Genomic DNA, 22,190 nt, shown 5'->3' on the forward strand with positions numbered 1-22,190 from the left:
GCGTGGTCAAAAATTGCCGCGCTGCACGCGACAAATCTTTTTGTCCCTCTTTTCGGTTTTCAAGTGTTGGGAAGTATGAAAAAGCCATGGCAGTAATCTTGACTGCAAAGTGTTTTATTGCCTCCTCTATTTCTCATGGGGAAGCACTTCTGCAGTACTGGGGTAATGAGTCTGATACAAAGAAGCTGAAGCCAATAGGAGAAGAACTAACTGCTTTAAGAATCAGTACCAGAGAACAGAAAGGCATAAACAAATACTGCTTTCAATTACAATTACAAATAGCTTTGAAATCAGTGAAATAATGCATAATGATTTTATATCGGAAAGTTGCTTAGAATTACATTTTCTCTCATTATTCTTGAGTGGAGAACCCTTTAAAGGCTGACTTAAGGGCTAATCCTTCTCTTTAACATCATAATCATTATGATTTATCTCAAATGCCTTAATTATTTGGATTTAAATTTAATTATAACATGCACATTTTATTTGTAACATAGTTTGTCTTTTGCAGTAATTAATAACAATCCTTTATGAATATGTATTGTTATTATTAGTTCAATATGGAGATATGGCAGCAGAACTAAACTAATTTCCACAGAAAGAATGACATGAATTCTTGCTATTTAGAATTCTTTTAATACTTGTTATTTACTTGTAAAGCAAGAAGGTAATGTCTGTGATATTGAAGATAGCTCCTAATAACCAGAAGTGGCTATTGCTTATTATTGAAGATCTTCAGAAAAAGGGAATAGAGTCGTTGTTATGATCAGAGAATCGTTGCCTCTCTTTAATGAGGTTATTGATAAGCTATAGTGGTGCTTTCCAGCAACAGAAGCAGATTAACAACATAAGAACAACTTCTCAAGAAAGCATGTGATGGTTCTGTTCCTTTGAAGGCCTCCTACTGAGAAGAACTCTGCCAAGGGGCACAAAAATAAAGATGTAAATTTATACTTCCGTAATGATATAACAAACTGTGAAATCATACTGTGATAACGAGGTGAAGCAGTTGGATTTAACTTTTTCTGCCACGAACTTGTACATGTTAAATGAACCCAGAAGAAGAGCTTTTATGGAAACTTCTCATTCCACAGTATTCATGTTAGACACCGCTATGGTATTGGTGGCTGCACTGACATGTGTTTATTCAGTTTGTGGATTATGAATTGAACCATAATAAATCTTCCTAATAATTCATTTTTGTAGGACTCAATATTTACATTTTTGTGGAAATACTGGCAGGCCCGGATTTGTGGAGAGGCCACAAAGGCCCGGGCCTAGGGCGGCAGAAGTTTAGGGGCGGCATGCCACCCCGCCGCAAGAACATTTTTTAATTTTGCTCCCATACGGAGCAGTCGAGACCTCTCCCCACTGCTCCGTATGGGAGTTAAAAAGAGCGTTCGCGCATGCGCACCGGGGTGCGCGTTCGCGCATGCGCATGGGGGACTCCCACAGGGGCGGCCTCGGGGCGCACCGGAGAGAAATCCGGCCCTGAATACTGGTTTATACAGGTATGGGATCCCTTATGCAGAAACCCATTATCCAGAAAGTTCCAAATTACAGAAGGGCCATCTCCCACAGACTCCATTATAAGCAAATAATTCTAATTTTTAAAAATAATTTCCTTTTTCTTTGTATTAATAAAAAAGTGAATTGTCCTTGATCCCAAATAAGATATAATTAATCTTTATTTAAGGCAAAACAATTCTTTTGGATTTATTCAGTATTGAAATGATTTTTAGTAGATTTAAGTTATGGAGATCCAAATTACAGAAAGATCCCTGATCCGGAAAACCCCAGGCCCCAAGCATTCTGGATAACAGGTCCCATACCTGTACAATATCTATTGACTAATTCTGTAGCCCCAGCTATCTAAGTTGATGCTACGGTTTGACCCAAGCTTTTAATGCAGACAGTATTCACAGGTCTAGCCTCAGGTCCTGATTACTATATTTATTTTTGTATACTATGTTAGCTTGAAAATGACCCCTATAATCTCACCAGGCCTCATCCTACTCCAAATCCTACTACATACTTACATTACAATATGAATGTTGCAGGCATTGGTTTCTGTTCAGAAGAGATGCTTTTTTAATTATGGGTCTTGTATTAAAGCACAGAGAAGCACAACTAATGTAAGGATGTATATAAGGAAAGAATCAAGCCTGAAGGCAGTATCATGTACTTCCTATATAAATATAAATTGCACAGATTGCTAGAGGGAGGAATGAACATGTCATGTATACATATAACAAACAATGAAAAAAAAAGCAATTTGTACATAAACTGCTTATTTGTCAGTTGTATTAAAGCAAAGATCAAATATCCTGCTACTAATATAATTTCTGTTACATCTACTGTATCAAAAGCTGTAAAACCACAGGCACTTAATATTTAATACTATACAAAACGGGAAAATATACAATTAACATAAAAAGGCACCTGTTTATAAGAGACATTTATATTTACCTTGGATAATTTACTAGCATGGTGCAAAGTTGCACTAGTAGAGCAGCCCATTTACTTTTATAAAATAGCTTTTAGAAATGTGGGTTATGCATATGAATGAGGCTGTCATACTGGTTGCTCTGGTGTCTATATATGAACATCCTTTCACAGCTTTTAAGCAAACAGAGGTCCTGTTGTCATAGAAACATGCTAGAATGTTTGCTGAGCTTTAGTAAAGGGCCAGTAATGGCATATCAGCGCTGCGGAATATGTTGGTGCTTTATAAATACATGTTTAAAGTAATAATGATGATGATAATGTGGAAATATTTTGTTTTACATTTAAAGTTTATATCTGTTGATCTAGCACTTACAAATAAAGAATTGCTTGGCACAAACTGTCTTTGAGAAAGGTTTCCATACTGTAGCAGAGATTTGTGGCCACTGGTCACTACCTTGTTGTAGCACTTACTGTTGGTATAAGTCCTATGCGCTATGACTGGTCACTACTTTGTTGTAGCACTTCCTTTTGGTAGAAGATACTGTAGGTATAAGTCCTATGGGTTATGAATGGTCACACACTTGTTCTAGCACTTACTGTTGCTATAATTCCTATGTGCTTTGACTGTCACTACCCTGTTGTAGTTCTATGTGCTACAACTGGACATTACCTTCTAGCAATTACTATTGGTATAAGTCCTATGCACTATGATCGGTCACTACCTTGTTGTAGCACTTACTGTAGGTATAATTCCTATGTGCTTTGACTTTCACTACCCTGTTGTAGAACTTACTGTCGGTATAATTCCTATGTGCTTTGACTGCCACTACCCTGTTGTAGCACTTACCATAGGTATAAGTCCTATGTGCTATGACTGTTCGCTTCCCTGTTGTAGCACTTACCATAGGTATAAGTCCTATGTGCTTTGACTGCCACTACCCTGTTGTAGCACTCACCATAGGTATAAGTCCTATGTGCTTTGACTGTCACTACCCTGTTGTAGCACTCACCATAGGTATAAGTCCTATGTGCTATGACTGTTACTACCCTGTTGTAGCACTTACCATAGGTATAAGTCCTATGTGCTATGACTGTCACTACCCTGTGTGCACTACCATAGGTAACCTTGTGCTGACTGTACTACCCTGTTGTAGCACTTACCATAGGTATAAGTCCTATGTGCTATGACTGTCACTACCCTGTTGTAGCACTTACCATAGGTATAAGTCCTATGTGCTATGACTGTTACTTCCCTGTTGTAGCACTTACCATAGGTATAAGTCCTATGTGCTATGACTGTCACTTCCCTGTTGTAGCACTTACCATAGGTATAAGTCCTATGTGCTATGACTGTTCACTTCCCTGTTGTAGCACTTACCATAGGTATAAGTCCTATGTGCTTTGACTGTCATTACCCTGTTGTAGCACTCACCATAGGTATAAGTCCTATGTGCTTTGACTGTCATTACCCTGTTGTAGCACTTACCATAGGTATAAGTCCTATGTGCTTTGACTGTCACTACCCTGTTGTAGCACTCACCATAGGTATAAGTCCTATGTGCTATGACTGTCACTACCCTGTTGTAGCACTTACCATAGGTATAAGTCCTATGTGCTATTACTGGTCACTACCTTGTTACTACTACAGCACTTATTGTAGTTGTAAGCTCTTCACTGCTCATCTTTACTGCAAAGCCAAAATAACATCAAATACAATTAAAAAATTATTAATTTTGAAATATTTTTAGTATTATCATTTGCACTGAGATATACTCTTTAGATTTTCTCCTGTTGTTGCTCTGTAGAATGAGCAAAGATCAAAGCTTCTCCTCGCCAAGGCTGTACCCTGCTTTCTGTAGAAATGATGAGCTTGTTGTGACATGACAGTAAGATGTTTAACCATAACTCTTTAATGTTGAGTTGTTTAGTCACTTTCTGTCACAACACCATTTAGAGAAGCTGCTACATCAGCCTTCCAAGACTAACCTCGTTAGGACTCATTATCGATCTGTTAACAAGCAAAGCAGAGTGTCCCCCCAAGCAATGCCATCATTCATTAACGCAGTATAACCTTTAAGTAGGGAACACAGGCATACATTAGACTGCAGTGCACTTTTTGTTATCTGTCTAATGCTTTCCAGGCTATTTTAATTCAGGTTTCCCTGGAAATGACAATGTCGGAGATGATGTGGATGATAACAGTGCAAATAACTAGATGTGTTATTCTGAAGAAACCCCATGGTGCCAGAACCAGTCTTAACAAAAGGATGCTTTGCAGTTATTATGGTTCAGCTCAGTCAGGTATAAGTCCCAGGATGAATGGAATATTCGGAAAGCTTCTATTTTTAATAATCCATCAATGTATTTCTTTAAAAAACCTTACCTGAAGCTGCCGATACATATTCCTTAACTCGTAAGCTTCTTCTTCAGTCTTTGGAAAAACCCGTATTACTTTATCCCTATTAGAAAGATTGGGAACACAGTAATACAATTAATTAACTATACCATCAGTGGAAAAGTCTCCAATTGTCTGAGGCTTGTACATTAGGGTAATATAATCAGCATTTAAAGGAACAGTAACACCATCAAATGTGTTTTAAAGTAACTAACATATAATGTACTGCTGCTCTGGGAAAAATTCTGTGTTTGACAAAGACTACTATAACTTATATAAACGAGCTGTTGTGTAGCCGGGGGGTATATTGTAGAGCTTTTCTGCTATTTGCTAGGTAACCTGTGCCTTTTCTTCCTTTTTTTCAGATTGAATAGCTGCCTCCATGCTTGTGTTTCTGAAACAAACACAGAACTTTAATCAGTGTAGGGCAACGCTATATTATTATTTAATTACTTTAATACATTTTCATCTTACTGTTTCTTTAATAGTGCTAGGTGCTCAAACCTATTTCTAGTAACCTGTAAATAGCGACTACTAATCTCTTAATGTTTGTTAACAGCCACTTAATTACAGTTATTATTGCTACTATTATTATTAAATATTTATAGAGCCCAAATATATTCTGCAGTTGTATACAACAGAAAGGTACACAAATAAGCATACATAATTCAAACAAATGCTTACAGAGACAGGTGATAGAGAGAATCCTAGTCATAATAACTTCATTAGCAAATAAATACAGACATTTCTGTATATATTTAATTAAAGGCAGGGAAAGTTAAGGCCAATACAGTAAATAAGGAAAGGCTGGAGGTCTTATGTAGCTTTATTTATGACTGATTTGATTGTGTGCAATTTATCGATTCACTTTTGCTATAAATTTGCATTCAAAGTATCAGTGAAGTTCTCAAATAATCTAATGTAGTAACTGAATAATATAATTGATGTATGGGATGCGTTATCTGGATGGGAAATATGGGATGCGTTATCTGGAATACCCATTATCCAGAAAGCACCACTGAATTTCATGAAGGACATCTTCCATAGACTTTAAATGAAATAATCCAACATTGTGAAAATACTTTCTTCTCCTCTGTAATAACAAAATAGTACCATGTATTGGATCCTAACTAGGCTGCGGGAATCCATACTGGTGGCAAAATAATCTTGTTGGGTTTAATTACTGTTTAAATGAGTAGCAGACTTAGGGCAGTGACACACGGGGAGATTAGTTGCGCCATGACAAATCTCTGTTGTCAGGGGCAGCTAATCTCCCTGCGATGCCATCCCACTGGCTAGATTGTAAATCGCCGGGGGATGGCATATGCGTCACTGCGATGTCCGGCAGTCGCTGAAGTTGTCTTCAGAGGAAACTTCGGGCGACTGTGGGACATCGCAGCAACGTGTATGCCATCCCACAGTGATTTACATTCTAGCCAGAGGGATGGCATTGCCGGGCAATTAGTCACTCGTGACAACGGAGATTTGTTGCGGTGCGACTAATCTCCCCATGTGTATCTGCCCTCAAAGTATGGAGATCCAAATTATGGAAAGAAACCTTATGCGGAAAACCAGAGGTCCCGAGCATTCTGGATAACAGGTCCCTTACCTGTATAACAAGGGAAAAGCAAATATAAGGTTGTCTAGCGCATTAGCAATTGTAGTGTATTTATCAAAGGTTAAAAAGAAGGTTGTGCACAGAGATATTTTGTAAGGAATTTTCTTTTCATCTTTTTAGCCTTCGATAAATATTCCTCAGTGTTGGGTCAGATTTAATTGTATGGTAATCTCTACTGATGCCACCCTTGTACTTCTATGTTTACGTAATTGGTATTGACCAACAGGGTTATTGTACATATATCAATCCGGATCAATGGTATTATAATGGGATACTATAAATAGTATGCATGAAACTATGTATATAGTCTGATATAATGATATCGCATTGACTGCAAGTCAGAATATGTTTTAGTAGTCAAACAAAGACTGTGTCAGGAGCGAGGGATGGATTATGTAACCTGATTGTTATCAGAGGCTCTAAATGAATTCTCTCACCACTATCCCTACATATTATCTCAGCCTGAGCTTTGACGTTTCTGCCAGCTCCAATATGAGAAGAGCAAACTTGTCCCCCAAAGCCTGTCTACTGCCTACCTAATCCGTGCCCCTGAGTAAGGTCAGGCAATTTAGAAAGGACATATGCGTTACCAGTGCCAGCCAGGGCAGAAAAACATATCCTTGGGAATCTGAAGATAATACATTATCTCAAAGAAAGGCTGCTGTAATTTGACAAATATACAGCAGGGGATGACAATTAGAATAGAATATTTTACAGAAGGCAATGAAATGCATACATTACTGAGTTAGAGATACTGCAGTGCAGGTTTACTTTGAAGGCCACATCCACCCCTTATGCTTCTCTGCACTTAGAGCTAAAGATGAGCTGAAAATGATGTATAAGATCAGGTTTGCTTATATCTAATCTAAATAAATGTATACATTCTATCCAGAAGGGTCATTCCTTTAATACTGTAAATGTAATAATTACTAAAAAGCTTCTGAAGGAATAAAGGCGCTGTTCACAAATCAAATAGATATGTTAATACATATCAGCCTTCATGCAAGTGTATAGGGGAGAGTCATTTTGAGTGCAATGGTTTCTTTTTTAATGTGCAATGTCGAAATTTTATTCTCAGTGGCAATATCAGTTGATATTTGTTAAATGTGTACTGCGGAACACTGCGTGTTGTCGCTCAATGGGTGGGCAAGGTAATGCTCAGTATGGCCGCTATGCATGCTTATGATAACCACCTTGACCCATAGGTGCACACGTAGGTGAGGCAATTATCACTGGACAATTTAATCAGCCTTTTCAAATGATAATTGACAAGTTTGTGTGGTTACCATATAAATGAACTGGGGCCATTCCAAGCAGAATAAACACTCAATAAAATATGTAAAATTGCCCTGTGCACCATTAGCCTAACAGCACAGAGTTATTAAAGGCTGGGTATCTGGGATACCTGCCACCTTTTTAGTTCAGTTTTCCATGGGCTTCCCTTGTGAACCACTGGAGAGCCAGTTAGTGCAATAATGTTTTGATTTTTCTAAGATGCATAGCCACTAAATCTCTTGGACCACACGAGAAGGACCTGTGTAGCCTGAAAGATGTAGTGCTATGCATCTCAAATAAAACCAATAGTTTATTTCACTGAGTCTCCAGTGGACATTTTAACATATATATGTTAGTTTAAAGTAGAAGTGGAGAACCCAACCACATTGTATGAGGAGTGGAACTACTTAGATTGAAAGCATACCAGTGAGACTTGTTTATTAATATTCTCCTACTATTTTCAACAGATTAGGAGAGAACCAAATGCAGAAGAAATAAAGAAATAAAGATAATGGTAAGAATATGAAGGCTGGTGTTGTAATAATATGCGTTAAGTATATATAGAGATATAGGTTCCATGGGTAGGCATAGGAGATATGCAGTACCATAGACGTTGCTCTTTATCTTCATGTAACTTGCTTTTCCACTGTGCATATTTTTTAAATTCACACAATTCTTGCACAAGAAATTGGATTTATGTAGAAACTGGACTTGCTAATCATCATATGCTTCAAAGGACATTTCATTTTTGATGGACCCTTTGACCTATGAACTTCTCCAATTAGAATGTGGATTCACACTAATTAGCAGCATTGGGGGTGGGACTATGGGTTTATTTTGGGTATCACATTCTTTCTTGTATACACTTGAGAAAGGGATTGCCGACTGCCAATCATGTTGTGTTTGTAGTCAGCAATAAAGCTTTGAAGCAGTTTTACTGCATTGGGTGCTCTCCTCATCTGTTGAAAGTTTGTGCTACCAGGTCTCTGGGGATTGATGCATCAGGTCTGTTCGGCTGTTCGCTCAAACAACACTCGATCGATTCTCCTCCTATTTGTTGGCCCAAAGGCTTGGATTAGCCCAGGCTGGTCAACTATTTTGTCAAATGGAGCAAAAAATCCTCTCATATGGCAACTTTACCAAATGTTTGTATTGAGACATGTATAGTCAGCTCTTAGGTATGTGTAACTTCTGGAAAATGTTGTCTCTGTCATATTATCCATCATTGGTTCAAGGGCTAAAAGATCAGATCAACCTGATCTGGCTCATCAGTTAGGTATCCGATCAGGGCACCAAAGGGTGACATTAAACCATCTTTAGGGTTATTGTACTGTTGCCCTGCACTGGTTTGATTTACAAGGACAACTATAGCTATATTAATATCCTGCTGTGTAGCCATGGAGCAGCCATTCAAGCTGGAAAAAAGGCACAGGTTACATAGCAGATAAGAGATAAAATACAGTTGTAGTCTACAGAGCTTATCTGTTTCTGCTAAATAACCTGTGCCCTTTTTCAGCTTGAATGGCTGCCCCCATGGCAAAACAGCACGGTATTTATATAAACTATAGTAGTCTTTCTGAAGCAAATACACCAGTGTTACCAGTGCAGAGTGACAGGTCATTAAATTTTAATTACTAATTTTTATATGTTGGTGTTATTGTTCCTTTAAATCTACATAAAAATAATTTAAACATTAAATAAACCCAAAAGGATTGTTTTACACCCAATAAGGGGTAATTATATCTTAGTTGGGATTAGGTACAAGGTACTGTTTTATTATTACAGAAAAAAGGAAATCATTATAAAAAACTGACTTTTTATTATACTGGAGTATATTGGAGATAGGAACAAGAGATCCTCTGCTCTCTCCCATTATCAATATACATAGGACATTAAAACATTCTGTGCATTAAGCTACCAAGTCCAATGCCCTTCCCTACCATTTCTTGGTAGCCTAATGCACAGAATGGCCTATATATATTGATAATAAGTGAGTACATTTTGTGGTCAGAGCCTCATTGCACCCTGCCTAATGGTTGAAAAAAATTCAACACAACTTTCCCTAATTTCCTATAGTCTATTGGAATTGGTCTGCACTTAGTTCAGAGCTGTCTGGATAATGGGTTTCCAGATAACAGATCCCATACCTCTATATATTCTGGTGCAACAGATACATGAGAAGAACACAGAAAGTATCTATCTGCAAAGTTATGGAAAAGACAAATGTATACTGCTAGCTTAATGGCTGCAGCTTTAAGGTTCGCTAGCACTTACTTTATCTGCTTTAAGGTTCGCAGCCTAATATTTAACATTTCATTAAAGCACTTGTGCAGGACAAATAGCCTTTTAATCTGTGACTCCACTGCCCTGAGCTTAATTCAATATACAAAATGTCACTAACGCTTCACACATGCATGCATGCTGCCTCCATTAGAGTTGCAAATGTGCCTCCCATTTACATGTTTCATTTATTTCCTCTCCTTACAAAGTGTTCCGATTTGGACTTAGTGTTCCAGGACAGCAGTAACTAAAAACTATGGAAAGCCATGTAGCAGAAGCCAGCTGATTAACAGATCTAGGAAGTCACATGCAATTCATTGTTGGAGGTGGAGTCTTGGCTGGAGAAGAATACAAAATAATTTATAAAATGATCAACATTTTAACAATAACCATCCATGTTATGCCCATTGGAATGCTTGCCCACTCCAAACCACCAACCATGGCTGCCTGCCATGCCGGCCACCTTCCGCAGCAGCTTCAAGTGGGCAAGTGAGAGCAGGCAACCAGAATCCACTACTCTCCTGAGACCCTTGTCCGAGGAGGTTACCATCCACCTTTTGACACCCATGTGCCAAACCTGGGGCTTAGCCCCCACCTTCCAGCAAGCATTCCTACCACAAGCTGTGACAGCACAAACAAACCCCTCCCCAACCCAGTCCACCTTGCTTGTATTTAAGGGGGTAAGGGCGGGACAATGCTCCTTGACTCTCCACAAGGTAATGGTACCACCTCTTCCTCTGCTGTTAGTTTCCTTATCCTGGTCCCTCCTCTTACTTACAAGCCCTCTTTCCCCAAGACTTAGCCTCTATTAATAAACCCCTTCTTTCTGTTCCTAGCACTGTTAAGGCTCCTGCTACCTTATAGGTACGGAGCACCCTTCTGCATCATTTGAAATCTTGGCAGGGGAGGAGGTACTAAAACACATGTAACAATAACCCACAATGCATTGTACTGTGATGTTCCTTTCCTTGTTGATATCACATGTGCATGGAATTGTGGGATTGGGAGGATGCAGGCTGAATGGAGGATGCAGACTGAAGGCAGGCTGAGGACAGGCCACTACTGTTACATTTTATTTGAGTCTCAAAGTAGTCAGATCAGCAGAACAGGGGGCCGGGCTTAGGGAACTGTTCCAAACCATATTAGTACATTAAAAATCATGAAAAGGCTGCAATTATGTTTGCTTTTAGAAAACATCTTCACCTGATACAGATTTGCTGCAAAATTTACAGTTTCAAGAGTGGCAAAATGAGCGTTAATTTGTGCTACAATCTTTTTATGTGCTTTATTTTTTCTGGGAAAAGAAAATCACAGTTTTTTGTATAAAAAAAAAAACAAAAGAAAAAAACGCCCATTGACTTCAATGCATTTGCTATGACTTTAATTGACTTTAATGCATTTGTTAAAAATTCTGAGAAATATAGCCCACTATTATCCCAAGTATTGTGCATTCTATTCAGAGACAGGATTGTGAACCGTTAGAAAGTAAAAAGAAATCCATAAATAAGTTTGCATTACCTTAATAAAATATCCATATTGGAAAAATGTTCTAAATAACATATGTAGTGCGTTCATTATAGTGCTCCCCAGTATGTGTGTAGATTAGTGTGAGTACATAAGGGTCTCGGCTTCCTCCCAGTTGATTAATACAATAATCAATACAAGTGTTGCCTTTGGAAAGTCTAACTGTGCCCCATGCGTTACTTGGAATAAGAATAATAGAAAGTAATGAGAGGTGACTTGGCGTCCCAGATGAGGTGCCAATGCTGATGATCAGCAGGTTTCTGTGCCAGTAACAGTAAGAACACAGAATATTGAGTTTTGTGTTTCCTTTATTGAATTTACACTGCGTTCATCCAATTTGTTGCTGCCGCTGAGGTTTGGTTTCGGCACTGACTGTTGGATACAGAGAGGAATGGAGTGTAATGGGTACCTAGTCTGTCCTGCCGGGTCTCACATACATTCAGCCCTTTGTTTTTGTTTAACTCTTTCTTTAAGGAGACCATAACCCTCCAAAAATAAATGTACAGATTGAAGTTTTCTATGTATCAGGCCAGTCTAGATGGGACGAAGCACAGATTCCTGTATGTGCAGAGCAGGATATACACTGAATACTAACTATACAACAGCATTAAGCTGCAATATCTCACAGCAAAATTGCCAGAACAAAAATGCCATCTGCTGGTAGAAAATATTACAGCAGCAATTTTGTTTAGTGACTTTTGACCATTTTGACTTTCTTGTTATTCTTTTTTTATCTAGCATAGATATATCCCTTACCTTTATCCCTCAGTGGAGTTTATGCCTCCCCACTGTCCCAATTTTTGCGGGACAGTCCCACTTTTAACAGCTCAGCCCGCAGTGCCATATTCTTGTTGAAAAGTCCCTCATTTCCATTTGATCTCCGTCACTGAACACTCAAACTTAATTAGATAAGTAGTGTTCAGAATACACCTGCACTTAGATGCAATTGTTACTAATAAGATAAACAGGTCTCTTGGGGGAACTGAGACTTGCATCTTAAAGGGCAATTTTACCTTCATTAGCAAAACTTTAATAACACATAAAACAACATAACCCCAAAACCCCCAGAAATTGCAAATTTTGTAAAATGGTAGTGGTATTTAGGGTGTATTGTCACAAAAATGGACCATGCACGCAGTATTTATTTTTGTCCCTTTTTGCATTTTTTAATAGGTCCCTATTACATTCATATACATTATGGTGCATTTCATCAGGAGCCAATGGCCCCATCTGTTTGTGTTGATGTGTTGACACAAGCACTGGAAAATAAACTCACTCTGGCTGGTATTAAACCTTGTATCCCAGCACTGCAAGGAAGTAGTTCTAAGTACTGTACCACCATTATGCCTGACTGCAAATTATCAGCTGTTGGTGGGTACAGCAGTGGGTGGGTGCTAGAGACGGATTTTTGTTACCTGCCTACTGTAAGTTCGGACCCTGGGTGTGAGCATCAGCATTTTTTACTCATGGAGGTCTTACCCCTCTAAAGTTCACATCTTTCCACTGTCATTTTGGGGGGGAAGCAGGGGAGACACGGCTTGGCATGGGAGCACTAGGAACAAATACCGTCCAGAAAAGTCCTTTGTTGCACATCTGCCTTAGGCGGCACTAAGTACAAGACGTCATAATTGGCATGTGTCCCCCCAAAATTCCCCGGCATGCACATATAAATGAGGTGCTAGCTAGGGGTGTTCCAGGGGAATCCCATGTGCTAATCACTTGTGACCTACCACCTGAACACAGTTGAACACGTGTAGTGCTCCACTTAGTATGAGGTGCAACTACATTCTAGGGTGCAAAATATTTGTGCCTGCCAGGGCTAGACAGGGACACTGGGAAAGAACCTGGTGGGTCCCGGCCCTCATGGACCTTACTGGCCCAGACCTGCTCCCTGCCTGACACTATGGGGCCCATTTACTTACTCACGAACCGGCCGAATGCGTCCGATTGCGTTTTTTTTGTAATGATCGGTATTTGGCGATTTTTTCGGAAAATTATCGCGACTTTTTCGTTGCGCAAAATCTGGCGATTTTTTCGTAGCGTTAAAACTTTTTCGTAGCCATTCCGAAAGTTGTGCAAAATGTTGCGATTTTTTCGTAGCGTTCGGATTCATTCAAGCTTCAGTATGGTGACTTTTCTTAGGTCAGGTTGGAGCTGCAGGGTGCCATTGAGTCCTATGGGAGGCTTCCAAAATCATGCTAAGTCTGAAAGTTTCGGCCGCTGCTTACGAGCGCTCAATACGAAAAATTCGCGACAAGATACGAGCGAATCGTAATGGCTACGGAAAACTCGTGTTTTTTCGCGAAAATCGTATTGGTAACGAAAAAGTCGTGACAATTTCCGAAAAGTCGTAAAGGCGCTGAAAAAATCGCAAAAAAATATGAAAAAGTCGCAAAATGTTCATTTTCCAATCGGAATTTTTCCAATTCGGATTCGAATTTGTGTCTTAGTAAATCAGCCCCTATAAGTGCTTCCCCCTGGCTGCCCCCGATTACGGCCAAAGGAGAAAAGTAAAGGGTACACGGAGGGGAGAAAGGGGGGTTGCAAAATTGGCCCCGGATCCCCCAGTTCAATGCTGGTGTGTTTTTTGGTACATCTTCTGCACCTTGCCCCAGAATTGGCAAAAGAGGTCCAGAAAAAGGGGGAAAGGGGAACAGAAATGGAGAAATAGAAAGCATAGTGAGAAAAAAGGATCAGCAACTGCTAAGAAGACATGCAATGCTATAGGCACCATTAATCATTATATCATCATTGTTTTGTATAAAATACATGTCTGATGTAATACATATATAAAGATTCTATGTAAGCTTTGATTTCATCACTGTCTGCCCAAAAGTACCCAGGCATGGGCATGTGGCATTCTTGCTTCATTTACTGAATGAGTCTGATTTGTCAGCTGTTGTTTCGAGGTGACACTGATATTTGTGGGGGTGTTGATATAAAATATATGGTTGTATGAAGTCCCACAATGCTACATTTAATTGCAGTGCATTCCCTTTGAGCATTAAGCTAGGGGAGGGGCTGTTTGGTGCTACGCAGGGAAGCAGTATTTATTCTTGGGAACCACAATGCCCCTCTCGTTACTAGATGTGTGGGTGCTTCTTTGGAATGTTAGCAGAGATTTATAGCTATAATTTCCCTTAAACAATTTCTGACTTCAAAATCTGTTATCGATTGCCTTGCCGACAGCTATTGTGCGAGTTCTTGGAAAGCAGTTGCTCTATGCTCCCTGGCCAAAGCTCTTAGAGGAAAGAACAAACGCATTCAAATATGCAGAAAATGTTTCCTTGAAGTTGACAGGAACCCAAATCCAATGCCATTTAATTTGAAAATGTTCTTCCCGAAGAGCATCTTGTGCGCAATGAATTCTGAGCCCCCCTAAAACCGAGCCTGGGACAGAGGAGCACTCTTAAGGCAGTAACTGTTGTTTGTCTTAGCAGAAAAATACATTTTGCTAAAATAATTAGAAAACTGTATAACTACAAACTCCAGATGACTGAAAGCAGCCATCTCCGCATTCTTCTAGCATCGTTTTAAGTAAATTGCCTCCACAGATTTGTTAAAGGAGAACTATATCCCCAAACAGTGTAGGTCTCAAATATATTGCATAAACAAGCTCATATGTAAAACCCTGCTTCATCAACACAAACTATTTTCATAAAAATATACTTTTTATTCTTTTTATTATTATTGTATGTGCTATTGGGTACTCCTAAATAGAAAATGGCCATTTTAAGAAATAATGGCCGCCCCCTGGGATCATAGGATTCACAGTGCACACAAACAAGCCAAGGCAAACAAACATGCTAGGCCCCATCAGCCAATGAATGGACAGAGTTCTGTCTTTTACTCCCACACTACTTCCTGTTACAGTTAGAGCTGCATTATTTCCTGTCAGCTGATCTCTGAGGGAGCACACAGCCCATCACTAAATGGTGGCTCAAGGGAAAGGATGTAAAAGGGCAATATTTACTGATATATATATAAATACATACTCCAGTTTGGCGAGATTCTTTAATAGGTTACTTAACATAATATAAACTATCTGTTGGTTAAGTATTCATTATGGGGGTGTAGTTTTCCTTTAAGCTGGCCATACATGGCCAAATGTGACAGATTTTGCTCATGCTGCCCAGCTGTCTGAGTGTGCACAGAATGCAAGTATACTGTAGCTATATACAGCATAGACAGACCATCCTACAACCTGTCCTCTCCAGCTGAAGCATCATCTGCCACTGCACTATATCTACTGGTGCATGAAGCGGCAGGCACGGCCATATTTATATATAGGCACTCGAGGGCCTGTGCCTAATGTGGCAGCTTTAGGGGGGGCGATCGTGGGTGCCTATATAATTTATCAAATTTAAAAACAGAATAAGTTAAACCCCCATCTGCCAGATTTTACCTGTGCAAATCCAGCCACAACAGCGGGTGGCAGGCAAAAGTCATGTCCCTCTCATTGGAAGTGGTGACACAGCTATGCACATCGGGGTCTGTACCGAGGGTGGCAGTGGACCTAAATACACCCCATGCAGCAGGGGTGCAGGCTGCAATGGGCCCAGTTCTTACTGAAGCCATCTTACTCCTGTTATTCATATTAGATTGTGTGTTTTAATCATCCCCTGTTCTCTGTGAAATCCTATGTATGTGAATGCAACATCTCTTGGCAAAACAAGCCAGACTGCACTTCGTGGTGGAATAAGTACTTACAGACAGTACGCAGCTTCTGCACCTTAGACCTCACTGGGATCAGTTGGGTTTTCCTTTAATGGCTTTTTTTGGAGCACATTGTACTTTCCCTATCCTGTTACTTTTCCAGGCACTGTAACTGTGAAACCTTCCACAACGAAACACAAGGATCTGTAGCTGCTTTGATTTTAGCAGTGAAATTAAAAAGGCATTTTTTGTTACAAAAAGCAGTATTTTCTTTTGGAATGACAGTGTGACATAGACATAGACATAGCACCTTCTTGATACAATCTGTTCAGTTTAACACTGATACTGCAACTTTCTCTAAGGGCTTTAACAACATTGCAACTTCATCTATAAAACCTCTTGGGCTACACAGACTGGATTCAGTAGATACCAGATACCTGCTGTTACCGACACTGGGCTGATCAGAGCTTCATTTACTTTCAATTTGTTCAACTTTTAGTTTTCTCTTTTTTATCAGTTTTATATGGGCTAGGTATTGAACTACATCTATTCTCTGCAAAAGGGCAGCTTATGCTCTGCTAGTCTATATGGTTTGCCTTCTGTTTTCTTCATGTAGGTATCTGACCTACAAATATTATTGCCAAAATAGTCCTTTAAGGAGGGCTTACTGCCTCCTGCACTGCCTACTCACTTTTCTTTGTTTTTCAACAAACGGAGCATCTGAAAAATCCAAAAACCTCTAATACCAAGAAGCAAAAGAAGATATTCCAATTGGACACAGGACAGCTGTCCATAGACTTCTACATCACTGTGACAGCTTTTAGGCAGCAAAGTTTTGTATTAGTGTTTATTGTGGTTTACACCAAAAATTTGAGTTTTAATGCAAAAAAAACAAAGGGCCCAACTTTGCTATTGGTTTTAATTTTTTTTATTTTTACCCCAATTACAGTTTTCAATTGGGGGTTACTGACCAGGCAGCCAAAAAACTATTGCTCTGTAAGGTTTTAATTTCCTTGTTATTTTTACCTCTTATGCAGGCCCTCTTCTATTCATAATCCAGTCTCTCATTCAAACCTTAATGTGGTTGCTAGGGTCAATAAGATCCTTGCAACCAGATAGCTGCTGCAATACCAAACTGGAGAGCTGCCAATTGCCAAATGAATACCAATTGCAAATAGCCCCAGAATGTCAATGTCTACGTCATATTAAAAGTTACTTTAAAGGTAAACTACTTTTAAACTGACTTTTTTCAAGCTACGCAGTCCATTAAACCAATATGACAGATACTTATTTAGGTGTAACAAAAGCTATGCAGGATTCTTACTTAGTTCAGGCATTTTGTGTTATTCTTACACTGCAATTAACACAGAAAGAATGTGCAACAACAGCAAAAACTAAAACATATACAATTAACTGAAGTTGCATGGATTTGCTTGTTAAATGATACCATTCACCATATATACCATTTAGTAACATATAATCCATGGCTGGGTTCATCTATACCAAATACACCCACTAGAAGAATTCATTCAGGCACGAGGAGTTTATTTCCCAAAAAGAAGACACTAATATTTCTAAAATTCATTTGGGTACAGGGACACGCTGAATTCTTCATATGCCTTATTAAAGGGATGAATCAGTTGGCTGTCTGTGCCACTGCACAGGCACATGGGAGCCACAGATCAGCCAAGTGATAAAAAGTCTGCCTAGTAATGGAAAGCAGCACTCCAGCACGTGATCACAACACGCCAGCTGTAATACAGGGTAACAAGTTCAGAAGCATTCTCAGGACACAGATTAGACACTAAAGGAGGAGAATAAAGGGCCTGGGAACATCTGTAATTCATCTATAAAGAGTGTCTGAACTGTTGTTCCTCAGCTCATTTAATGACTACCTCTGTGGGCTACTATACATTAGGCAATCATTTTTTATCTCACTTGTTTTGGAAGTGTATGTACTGTGACAGTGTGGTTAGGAAACACAGCATTCTTTCCTAAATGAAAGCAAGAGGAAATGTATGTTTGAGGTAGGTAATGTACACTGCAAGGAAATTCTTGGTGCAGGCAGGGTTATATGGCAGGGGCCATATTTATAAAAACAGTATAATAAATAAGACATAGATTTAATTTATCGTACTCCTTTTTACATAGCACCATATTGTGTAAAATCCACAAAGTTATACAGGTATCAGACCCCTTATCTGGAAACCCGTTATCCAGAAAGCTCCGAATTACGGAAAGCCTGTCTCCCATAGACTCCATTTTAATCAAATAATTCAGAATTTTAAAACTGAATCTTTTTTTCTATGTAGAAATAAAACAGTACCTTGTACTTGATCCCAACTAAGATATAAATAATCCTTATTGGATGCAAAACAACCCTATTTGGTTTAATTAATGTTTTATTGATTTTTTTAGTAGACTTAAGGTATTGAGATGCAAATTACGGAAAGATCCCTTATCCGGAATACCCTTGGTCCCGAGCATTCTGGATAATGGGTCCTATACCTGTACAACTTAAATGTCTCTATATTGCATGTCATTTCATTGTGTTGTGCAGAAACAAACTAGCCAATTGTATAAATACACATTTAATTTTGATAAAAAGGGTATTTTTGGTTAAATACTACACACAAATAAGCAAATAGTTTCAGTCATCCAGCTGCTATACAAACTTCAGGAAATGCCTATTCCCCACACAATCTATTTACTAAGCACAAGGGACTGGATCCTATTAGGTGAGATAAAACTGTCAAAAGTATTTTGGGGATTAATAAAATAACCTCCGAAAATCAATACTATTCTGTGTATAATGAGATCTGCAATGAGTAAGGGATACAATCTGTACTCCCACTCCCACAGAGACCCCCTTTATGCTTGAATTAATGGCATACACCTTGAGTGCAGAAATGATTCACTGCATAGAGTTAATTGCAGCATTGCACCATTATTTTATACTGCCTTAGCTGTAATGTAAGTATTTAAAGTCAATTGACCCCTACTGTTAGTATATTGTACTAACTATATTGTACTAACAGTCCTCCACACTTACACTGAGACTGTGCAACTGGAGGCCCATTCCCAAGAGACTTGCTTATTATTGTTACAGTCTGGCCCATGTCTGGGTGGTACATTGGGTAATATCTGGGCCACGCTGCCTTATACTAAACTATGGTAAGTTAAAGTTAAACACTGTGGTCTCCTGGTCCCCAATGTACTGTGTAGACTGAGGGACCACACTGCTCACCATCCCAGTGCTTATGAAGAAGAACTCAAATCAAGAAGAATTTCTTGTCATCATTTTACTGGTATTAAATTAACCAACACGGATACCCTGCTCCAATAATTGTATTTTGTAAGATGGGTTAAAGAACCACCACTTTCCACCTTCTGTTGAGGGCTGTTTTGCTCACAACGGCTGCGTTCCTACCAGATTATCTCATCTATCCTTGGCTCCATACTTTCCCATCCAGCTCCAAACTGCTTCTCATGCAGCAGCAAACCTTCTCTAACATCTCTTCCAGTGGGCACTAGTTGCTATAATGGCACTACATCTTGATTTTCTGCCATGGAAACTATGCGTAGCCAGTTAGCATTTCTGACACAGACTCACACGTTGCTTTCCATGGTAGGGAAGGCTGACAATGTGCATCCTCAACTCTTACAATAAATGTTAATTATTGAATAGCAATGTGTTTGAAGCCAATGCAATTACTTTTTCCTATGGCTACAAAAGTGTTAATTTCAGAAATTAGGCAAAAGAAGTTTGGCTGAAGCTGCTGACAGATTTAAAGGGGACATAAAATATTTATTATACGCTATATATAATGCCCACCCATATACACAAGGTATGTAACCACAGAAAATATTGTATGAACATCCACATAATATAGAATCTGCTCAGACCCCACTCTTCCCTTCTGCACACACATTGCACAACACATATGGCCTACAATAAATCATAGTTAACCTTTATTTCAAGAACTATTCCATGAATATGTGATTTCTGTCCAAAACCCAGGAGTTTAACATGTTAAGGAACACTGTCATGGGAAAACATGTTTTTTTTAAACGCATCAGTTAATAGAGCTTCTCCAGGAGAATCCTGCATTGAAATCTGTTTTTCAAAAACTCAAACAGATTTTTTTATATTTCATTTTGAAATTTCACATGGGGCTAGCCAAGTTCTTCATTTCCCAGGGTGCCACAGCCATGTGACCTGTGCTCTGATAAATTTCAGTCACACTTTACTGCTGAGCTGCAAGTTGGAGTGATGTCACCCCCCTTCCAGCAGCCGATCAGCAGAACAATGGGAAGGGAGCAAGATAGCAGCTCCCAGTAGGTATCAGAATAGCACTCAATAGAGTTCAAAATCCAAGTCCGGGTTGGGACTCCTCCAGTTACATGGGAGTAGGAGAAACAATAGGTTACCTGAAATTACCTCTAATGTGCAGCGCTGACTCCTTCTAAAAGCTCAGAGCATTGAGATGGCGCCTAGACACCAATATGACAACCACAAACTACATTTCTCCAACCTAGGCATGTGCCTCTTCTACCTACCCTTAATTCCAGCACTGCTTTTATTATATATGGGGTATATGTGTGCAAAATTAGCTTTGTGACCTTCCCTAGTTTTAGAGCACAGTTAAAGCATTTCTCTAAGTACTCAGTTTCAAGTGAGGCCACAGCTATAAATTCATCATGAATCCTCTATATAATATTAATCAGCTACATCAGAGGCATTTGTGGATATCTTAGCCTGCATTGCACTGTACTGTAGCAAGCAAAATGCTGTGGGGCTGCTGAGAATTGTAAAGAAAAGAGAGATGGAGGGTGGCAGTTTGAAAAACTGTGATTTCTAGAATTTTTGTTTCTCCCTTATTTTGGTATCCAAGCCTGTGAGTGTTCTAAAGCAATCATATGCTAACAGCACCAGTGCCTGCCAATAGGGAATAATTTCCCATTCATTTTAATGGAAAGTGACTGCCGCCTGGAATGGGTGTTTGGATCATTGTGGGTTTCCATAAGGCCCTAAGTCAATCAGTTTTCATCTCTTTTTTCTCTTGCCTCTTGAGATGTTTTGTTTTTCCTTACTTAGGTCAGAAAACAGAACTTCTAAGAGAACTAACTAATATAAACATATGTATTTAATAAAATTATACAGCATTCTTTCCTTACCTAATTCCATATGCTACATATCCCAAAGGCTAAAAGCAATAAGAGAAGATCATTACAGGCATGCATCTGAGGATGAGCCCTCTAATTATATTTCATTTGTCTTTCTTTTCTTTATATCTTATATTTCAGTTCCTGTAGTTTGTTTGTTACCAAAGCTATTAGCCACTGCCCAAAATGAAAGTATATATACACTTTCCAGGAGATACAGTCCTTTTCTGCTTCTATTGAATACAGCAGATATGTCTGATGTGTGGCCCTCCAGCTGCTCGGCATCCTATGATAAGGTACAAAAAGCAGCTGGGGGGCCAGAGACAGCCCTGGAATATTTGATGCAATTAGAGGCACAGGTTACTTAGTAGCAGCTACTTGTGACGGCTACTAAACGCCAGAAATTACTCTGCCATAGATAATACTGAGAATTGCCTCTGCAAAAACACATGTAGAGACAATTATCAGTAAATGATCAACATTATCTATTTTGTAGCCGTGACAAGTAGCTGCTATTATTAGCTCCGTTTGTCTTCACCCTAAAGGCACATCATGCAATTTGTGCACTGGCTAATGCTAAACCCACCAGAACTGTTCACAAATGAACACCATATTGTTTTCTTCCCAAGAGAAAAAAACCCTACAACTCAGTGTATATAAAGGTCAAAACAACCAGTCCCTCCCTCTACTGAAACACTGGTCACTGTATCTCAAGGCAAAAGTCTCTGACACGTCGTTACCTCTTAACATGTTTCAGACATATTTACCTGACCCAACTGTCCTCTCCAGAAACATTCCTCAGCTTATACCCAGACATCTTAAAGTCTT

The 22,190-nt window shown here is 39.2% G+C and overlaps 1 protein-coding gene across 1 annotated transcript in view; it reads right to left on the bottom strand.

Moving 5' to 3' along the window:
• cpa6 (carboxypeptidase A6) overlaps positions 1-22,190 on the bottom strand; it is a 63,597-nt gene that overhangs the window by 38,055 nt on the left and 3,352 nt on the right. The window contains 1 exon segment of the mRNA NM_001126533.1: positions 4,832-4,907. Coding sequence (NP_001120005.1) covers positions 4,832-4,907 — 76 coding nt within the window.

This window comes from Xenopus tropicalis, chromosome 6 (assembly GCF_000004195.4).
Source record: "Xenopus tropicalis strain Nigerian chromosome 6, UCB_Xtro_10.0, whole genome shotgun sequence".
Taxonomy (NCBI): Eukaryota; Metazoa; Chordata; class Amphibia; order Anura; family Pipidae; genus Xenopus; species Xenopus tropicalis.